Source organism: Myotis davidii, unplaced genomic scaffold (genome assembly GCF_000327345.1).
Source record: "Myotis davidii unplaced genomic scaffold, ASM32734v1 scaffold6, whole genome shotgun sequence".
NCBI classification, from domain to species: Eukaryota; Metazoa; Chordata; class Mammalia; order Chiroptera; family Vespertilionidae; genus Myotis; species Myotis davidii.
The window spans coordinates 15636780-15645771 of NW_006383011.1; the positions used below are offsets into that span (position 1 = coordinate 15636780).

At 36.2% G+C, this 8992-nt stretch overlaps 1 protein-coding gene across 3 annotated transcripts in view; it reads left to right on the top strand.

Moving 5' to 3' along the window:
* Positions 1-8992, top strand: part of PIGF (phosphatidylinositol glycan anchor biosynthesis class F) — a 79407-nt gene that overhangs the window by 55872 nt on the left and 14543 nt on the right. For all 3 annotated transcript variants that reach the window (XM_015557876.1, XM_015557877.1, XM_006778634.2), the window contains 2 exons: positions 160-251; positions 1440-1556. In XM_015557876.1, the coding sequence (XP_015413362.1) occupies positions 160-251; positions 1440-1556 (209 nt within the window). The remainder of the gene's footprint in view (positions 1-159; positions 252-1439; positions 1557-8992) is intronic.

An 8992-nucleotide genomic window follows, 5' to 3' on the forward strand; every position in this document is an offset into this window, starting at 1 on the left:
TGTGGATAAGATGTCATCTGACTTCAGGATACCCAAATCCAAAGAACATTCAACTGTTCACACATGGGAATAAGTTATGTTTGTAAATAAAATGGAAACATGTACTGTCCTTTAGGCATTCTCTTGAGTCTTTAAATTACTCTTTTTTTTTTTTTTAAGGTAACCAGATTTTTGAAATGCTGTTTCTACTTTCTTATGTCTTGTTTCGTCTTTCATGTAATTTTTGTTCTATATGGAGCACCATTAATAGAGTAAGTCTGAAATTTCTACCTTAAGCCAATTATATTTTAAAACACTTTTTGCTAAACAAAGGGCTAATTCTGTTGATGGTAGGAAAGAGACTGTGGTGTGTTTTATTATTGGATCAAGGAAGGATACTGACATCATTGCCCTTCCTTAGGAGGAATAACTAAATTCATCAACTGCTCTTATTACCTAGCCTTCTATTACACAATTGCATGTGGGGGGGTGGAAGGTAGATGAGAAACTATACTATACCAATAAGTGTGTGACCCAATAGTGAAATGGATAACTTAGGTAGTATTAGCATATCAGTTCTTAGTAAATGTGATTCTGAAGTGCTTAAAAAAAGTTTGTTTTCTTAAGAAAAGCCAATAAATTCCAGTATTTAAATACTTAATAAGTTAATGCTTATAGTTTAAAGGTAAAATTTAACTCAATACTTTTTCAAAACTGACCAATTTTAAAATAGTGAAAATTCATGAATATTTCTTACATTAGAATTTGTGAAACTTTAGCAGTGATTACTGATCATGGTGAAATGAGTGATTTATGTATATACACAAATACATAGCTATGTACATAGTTATATATATTTATACATAGCTTGTTATATATACATATTAAATTAACAGATAATTCTTTTCTAGAGAAGGGAGGACAAGACCTTTGTAATGGTAAATGGATATTTCTATCTAATCCATTTTAGAGTAGAATGAATGTCTAGAGCAATGGTGTGCAAAGTATGATTCTATACTAGCATCAGCATTTTACTTAAATGCAAATTCTCAGGCCTCAGTCAGAAATTCTAGAGGTGTGGTCCTCTAATCTCTAAGTTTATCCAGCTTTTTAAGTGACTCTGATATAAGCTAAAATTGAACCACTGCAGAGAAGGTTCCAGAGACTATTGAGGAAGAAAGTTAATTATCTGGAAATGAGGTTTCTTGCTTTGGACAGAATGGATCATAGGGGTTTTAATACTTCTGAACTCTACAATTAAAGCCAGATATTTGGTAGATTATTTTTTATAGCTTACATTTTTTATAGTCATCATTTTGGTAGGACTCATGTTACCTTTCAAAGGAAAGTGCAAGAAAATATTATTATATTAAATCTATTTAAGTAACAAAGATTATGTATGTGTACATATGTGCTCCTTTAATACTTTTTAAAAAATTAATGAAGTTCCTTTTTCCTAGGCTGGTGTTGGAAACATTTTTATTTGCAGTGATCTTGTCTACTTTTACTACAGTACCTTGTTTGTGTTTGTTAGGACCAAACCTCAAAGCATGGCTAAGAGTTTTCAGTAGAAACGGGTAAGTTTTAATTTTATATTTTAGTGATTTGAAAAATATTTTAAATTAATGTATTTTTCTATTCATGTTGGCTAGCTGATTATTTCATGAGTGTTTCTCAGCTTGTATTGTTCTCGGAAATGCATTAAGGGCCCACTGCAGTTGGGGACTGGAAAGAGGGAAGGAGTTGTAAGCACTTAAGGGAGATCCAAGCTGGCAGAACTACAGGCCCCTCCCTCTGCTTTAGCAAGATCAGCTCTGCATTTTTCCATATGGTAGAATTCCACTTAGCCTTTCCTTTGAAAAGGGGTTTCTGCTACCAGAGGTAATCTTTGAAAACCACTTCTCAGGGAAAATTTGTCACTGTGATAAAAATTCGACAGATAAAATTGCTTCCTTATGTATTATAATGTAGAATTGGAGTCCACAATCTAAAAATGTTTGGTGTCATAACTGCCATTTCTTGTTTAGCCTCTTTTGTGATATGACACCTGAGTGCAAGTTTACAGGATTTTACTTCCTCAGCAGCCATATATATATGTCAGCATAGCTAAATTAAAATTTTAGCTTCTTGAAAGGCATTGAGATGATTTGTATCAGAAATGGTTGGGGGGAAAAAAAGAAATGGTTGAGTCATAATTAATAAAACTAGAAAGTTCCTTGGTGTCCATAATTTTGTCCTGTTTATCACCCAGTGGCAAAAACTCTTGAGCTCTTATTTCTCTGTGCCATGTGGTGCAAGCTCTGTGTGGATTCTTTTTTTTTTTTTTTTTGTACATGTGTGTGGATTCTGAAGTGTCAGCCATGATTCCCTCCTTGTCCCTTGTTCATGGGACAAGAATGAAATGAGCAAACAATGTGAGGCTAGAATTGTGTAAATCAGACAGTAAGTTCCTAAACTGAGGGGTGGGAGACCACTGAAGAATGAGTTGGAGGAGGGATAATCTATGAAGGACTTGGATTAGGAGAATGAGATTTGGGGAGACTGGGAAAAGGGAAAAACACCTCATGCTAAGGCAATGAATGAAACCATAGAAACTGAAATGAACATGGTATTTTTGTGGGATTTGAGAGGGAACAGCCCACCTGGAGCAGAGGATGCCTGATGGGTATCGAGGCTCCATAAATTACTGACTTTGTTTTTGAAATGAATACTGTTTGTTCCCCCTTCCGAACCATCTAGTGTTCATAACACCTCTAGGAAAAAAAGTGTAATTATTGAAAACTTTTTCCCATATTGTCACCACAGTATCCCAAATGGCATTGATTTCTTTTAGCATTTTAGTTTGAAAAATTTAAATAGTGGAAACCGGTTAAACCTTATTGGTTTTATTTGGTGATTTATCCAGCTTTGAATTTTGTTTCTGATAATAGTGTATTTGGGGGAGATATCTGATTCCTGCTATAATATGACATATGCAGTCCTAAAAATCTCTGCACTATGCAAACTTGGGCAATAAAAAAACTCATAAAGAAAGGTAGGAACTTAATAAAAATGGTAGGGACAGTTTTAGACATGTTAGACATGTTAAGAAATGCCTAATTATTGTAAAAAATGTGGCATTTTTCCTTGGGAAAAACCTTGAAATTTGCTTTTGCAAGTAGGTGTGGGAATGGTTGCCTCTTGTAAGTCATTATAACTTTGACCCAGCAATCCACTTCTAGGATATTATCATAGACTAGTGGCCCAGTGCACGAAATTCGTGTATGAGGGAGGGGGTGGGGAGGGTCCCTCAGCCCAGCCTGCACCCTCTCCAATCTGGGACCCCTCGAAGGATGTCCTACTGCTGGTTTACAGGGATCAGGCCTAAACCGGCAGTCGGACATCCCTCTCACAATCCGGGACTGCTGGCTCCTAACGGCTCTCCTGCCTGCCTGCCTGATAGCCCCTCACCACTCTGCCTGCTGGCCTGCTCATCCCCAACTGCCTCCCGCTGCCGGCCTGCTCACCCCCAAATGCCCCCCCCACCAGCCTGATCACCCACAACTGCCGTCCCCTCTTGGCCTCTAATCGCCTGTACTTCGGCCCCCCCACCATGGCTTTGTCCAGAAGAATGTCCAGAAGGTCTCCTGGAAGGTCTCCCAGTCTAATTAACGTATTACCTTTTTATTAGTATAGAGGCCTGGTGCATGGGTGGGGGCCGGCTGGTTTGCCCTGAAGGGTGTCCTGGATCAGGGTAGGGGTTGCCTTGGGGTGTGGACAGCCTGGGCGAGGGGCCTGTGGTGGCTTGCAGACTGGCCATGCCCCCATGGGGTGAGGGTCCCCACTGGAGGGGCGTGGCCAGCCTGGGTGAGGGTCTGAGGGCCATTTTCAGGCTGGCCATACCCCCTTCAGGGTAGGGGGTCCCGCTGGGGTGCCTGGCCAGCCTGGGTAAGGGACTGAGGGGTGTTTTCAGGCTGGCCACACCCCCCAGTGACCCAGGCCCCCAGCCACTCCTTCAGCACCAGCCAGGGCAGGTGGGGAGCTTGGCTTCCTCCATCGCCGGGGGCAACCCAAGCCTCCTGCTTGCTCCAGCTCCATGGCCACTGCCATCTTTGTTGGGTTAATTTGCATACTTGCCCTGATTGGCTGATGGGCGTAGCAGAGTGATGACCAATTTGCATGTTTCTCTTTTATTAGTGTAGATATATTGACATACCTATAAAATATTGACTATAGATTATTCCTTGCAGCTTTGAAAATAGTCTAAATGTTCTTTAATAAGATGGATCACATTTAACTTAATCTACACCATGGAATACTATGCAGTTGTTAAAAAAAATCAAGTCTTTATTAAAATGCTGTTAAGTGGAAAAGAGCAAGGTGAAGAAATGTGTATAAGATGCTACCATTTATGTAAAAAGTTGCAGGATAGAATAAATATGCCTTATGCCTTTGGAAGAATACACAAAAACTAGTATACCATCCATTGACTCTGAGGAGAGGATCTGAGAAGCTAGAAGACAAGATAAGGAGACTTTCCACTAACTACCCTTTGGTACCTTTTGAATTTGAACTATATTCATGTACTACATGGTCAAAATGAAAATTTTAAATGAGTAGGGTTTTGCCAATAATTAACTTACTTTTCAGTAATTGAGGAAGTTAGATCTGTAGCCAGAATCTGTTAGATTTCTCTGATGCCACCTAACTTTCAGTTGACTACAAAAATATCCTTCTAAAATTTCTAACATACAACCAGATAACAGTTCAGTTGCTAGAAAACTACGACTAAAAATAATCAATATGTAATATAAAACATTTTCTTTAATATCACAGAGGGCATGGCATGAAATAGTAATATGCAAAAATACTTTAATAATTTCTAAAGCATTTTCATATATGTTATATCATTTAATTCTCACAGTAGTATAGTGAGATACTCCTATTTCACCATTTTCTAGATGAAGGTATTAGAAAGCTAAGTGATTCACCAAAGTCCAATAGCCAGAAAGAGGTAGAGATAGGACTTGAATCCGCATCATCTGATGGTGTAGAAATTTTTAGAAGACTCCACTAGTTGAGGGTCAGAAAACGAGTTCCTATCTTGTCTTCACTACTGGCCCATGATGTTAGACAAGCTATTTAACTTTACAGATCCTCACATATAATATTATTAGAATAATATGAATTTGTACTTTCCAGGATTATTGTCAGAACTGATGAAACGAGTGAAATCAAATAGTAAGTGCTCAAAAAATTTTTGACCAGTGGATTAACAAATGTAAGGGAGCATTTTTGTAACTCAAACTTCCAGTCTGTTTGTCTTAGTAGCTCTTCCTGGTCCAGGTAACAGACCCAGGAGTGCAACCATGAAGAAGGAGGAACCGTTTTTCAGTTCATTGAATGTAAAATTAATTTGAACTTTTTTGTAAGAGGGGAACTTAATTCTTCCTGTCTCCATCACACATCACTAGTTCACCTTTCTCCTAGCACTTTCATCACACTTCAAGAATTTAGAATAAAAAGCATGTCAAATTTTGAATGACTTAGGAAATAATTAACTTGATAGGTTAACTTGTTTAATGTTAGAGTTGGCCTTAAATGTTCACTGTTAGGCAAAAATCTTTTTAAAATTCAAAGATCTGACTCTTCTGCAGTGAAAATATGAAATACCCCCCCCCCAAAAAAAAAACCACAACAATTACTTTTGTGTTATTTTGAAATTGTTCCATTATACAGTTCACATTATTTATGTTAGGTAAGAACTTTAATTTCAGAGAATTCTATTGTTATTTAAAGAGATTACACAAAACATGAATATGTTTTTTCCTACCCAATAATTATTTACAGAAATTTAAGGTCAGATTTGAAGTTCTTACGTTATAGTTTAATTAATTAAAAGTATTTAAACTACCTTAAAGTACTGATTGAAGATTTTAGAGCTTTAAATATTTTTATTATTCATCCTGTGTTTTAGTGTATAAAACATGGTGGAGTTTTTGTTTTGTTTGTGTAAAGCTGGCCCTTTTAGTATTATTGAAATATGATCATTTAGATGTTCAGTATGAACAGGCCAATTTTGAATTGGGTTTGACATCTCACTCAGTATTTTATACTACTTTTAAGTGAAATAAGTATTGCATCCTAATTTTCTTAATGTACTTATTTGCATGTTTAAATTAAGTAGATGATATCAGTTGAAGACTGACAAACACAAAAGTTTTCATTGTGTTGTAATTATATCCCAAGAGTAAAGGACCTTGTGATATTATCAAGGTTTAATACATAATTAAATGACACTATTTTAATAAGACTTTCCCTTAAAATAAATACAAAGTTATTCCAGATTTTTTTAAAAAATGTTGTTTTAAAGAGACCTTTAATGGAGGTAGAAAAGTAATTTGGTTTCTTAAAAAGTTCTACCAGCTTTTTGGTGTACTTATTACTGAATGAATGTACTCAATTTGTACTACTTTAATTCAGTTTGTTGCCTTTGTGTTATAGTTATTATGGGTTTTTTTCATTTGTAGACTTTCTTCTAAAGGAGAATAATAATCCTACTATCTTAAACCTGTATTTGTCATTGGAGTTTGCTTTTTGACTTATTAGTTCGTTTGAAGTGAGAATCTGATCACTTTTGGTGAAGTGAAAAAATTGAATTTCTGCATAGGTGCCTGAATCTGTAGTTATCTTGCCAAGGTAAAGACAGTTAGCAGGACCTATATGTAGACCCAAACAACAAGCCTTTTTCTCTCATCTTTGTACTGAAGTGGATTTTATGTTGGAAAAACCACTGTGGACATTAAGAGTGAAAAGGTCTGAATGATGAAAAATATATACATATTAAAAAATAGGCAATTGCATCTTAATGTGGGCATAGAAATTTAGTGGCAAAGAGGGATTGGTTTTAATACTCATTCAGTGGCTAAGGGGAAAGTTTACATAGAATTCTATAAAATACATTTAGCCACTAGGAGGAGTTGTGTGGTGTCTCTTTTTAAAATGAAGAGTGAACAGTTAAAAAGATCAACTCCATCTAAACAAGCACTATTTTGATGACAGTCTGTCCAGCCACAGTGTTTAATGTGAACTACCTCAGGTACCTGATACAGTATTTGGCATTCAAAATATTCTATTTACTTCAATTAATATTTGGCATAATGAATTTCAGTGGAGTCAGTATGGCCAGTTACTTGGGGCTCATTGACATGAAAATTGATCTGTATTATTGCTCGTTATTTACTGAACAGTGAACCATTTATATTAATTCTCAGCCTTATTGACTATGTGTATACATTCCTTAATTATGAAAAAATTAGCCAATAACCATAGAATTCAGATGACTTTATTATGGAAACTTGTAAAATAAGAATAAACCAATGTTAATATTGCTATAAATTAGTTAATAGGAAGGAATTTATTTTTCATTTATTTTTATCTTGTTTATTACAAGAAACACATATAAAATTTTAAATAATGGAAATATGTAGAAAGTTAAAGATCTTGGTAATCCTATCAAAGAAGCAGCTATTAGTAACATTTTACAAATTTAATTTTGTCTATGCATATAACATGTAATTTGAAAACAAAAATGGCTACACTGTCACTGCTCTTATCACTTGCTTTTTTTCATTTATTAGAAATGTCTTTCATTATATGTGTGTATAAACTACATCTTCTTGCATAGTATTCTTACTTAGTATATCTTACCCTATAAGCAATCGAAAACTTCAGCTTATTTTGATATGAACAATAAGGAAACTGATTATGTCACATAGCAGGTGGTGTGGTTCTAGATAGATAGTCAAGGTGTGGCTGTGCTTCTCACTGACACTCCTGGTTCTCATCCTTGGGCTAGTAGTGAGATGGTAGCAGCTCTCATCCTTGAGTTTTCCTAAACTAATCATTAGGAAGGAGAATGGGATCGCCATTATTTAATTATTTTAATCATCAGAGATGAGATGTATGTTGGGCAGTTAATCATTATTACAAGTATTCCATACAGTTTCTGTAACTAGTTTGCTATTGAGATTATTATCACATTTTATTTTTATTTTTATTTTTTTTTTGAGGATCAAACCTGCAACCAGGGCATATGCCCCTGACCAGAATTGAACCTGGGACCCTTCAGTCCACAGGCCAACACTCTATCCACTGAGCCCAACTGGCTAGGGCTATAACATTTTTTAAAAAATAAATCTTTATTGTTCAGATTATTACAGTTGTTCCTCTTTTCCCCCCCATAGCGCCCCTCTACCAGGTTTCCCCTCCTCCCCCCACCCTCCACACTGTCCTCATCCATAGGTGTATGATTTTTGGCCAGACTCTTCCTGCACCTCCCACACTCCCTTCCCCCGGAGAATTGTCAGTCCACTCCCTTTCTATGCCCCTGATTCCTTTCTACTCACCAGTTTATTCTGTTCGTCAGATTTTTTATTCACTTGATTTTTAGATTCACTTGTTGATAGATATGTATTTGTTGTCACTTTGTTGTTCATATATTTGATCTTTATCTTTTTCTTCTTATTCCTCTTCTTAAAGAATACCCTTCAACATTTCATATAATACTGGTTTGGCGGTGATGAACTCCTTTAGCTTTTTCTTGTCTGTGAAGCTCTTTATCTGACCTTCTATTCTGAATGATAGCTTTGCTGGGTAAAGTAATCTTGGTTGCAGGTTCTTGCTATTCATCACTTTAAATATTTCTTGCCACTCTCTTCTGGCCTGCATGGTTTCTGTTGAGAAATCAGCTGACAGTCGTATGGGTATTCCCTTGTAGGTAACTAACTGTTTTTCTTTTGCTGCTTTTAATATTCTCCCTTTGTCTTCTCCTCTTGGCATTTTAATTATGATGTGTCCTGGTGTGGTCCTCTTTGGTTTCCTTTTGTTTGGGATTCTCTGCACTTCCTGGACTTGTAAGTCTATTTCTTTCAGCAGGTAGGGGAAGTTTTCTGTCATTATTTCTTCAAATAGGTTTTCAATATCTTGCTCTCTCTCATCTTCTGGCACCCCTATCATTCTGATGTTCGTACAC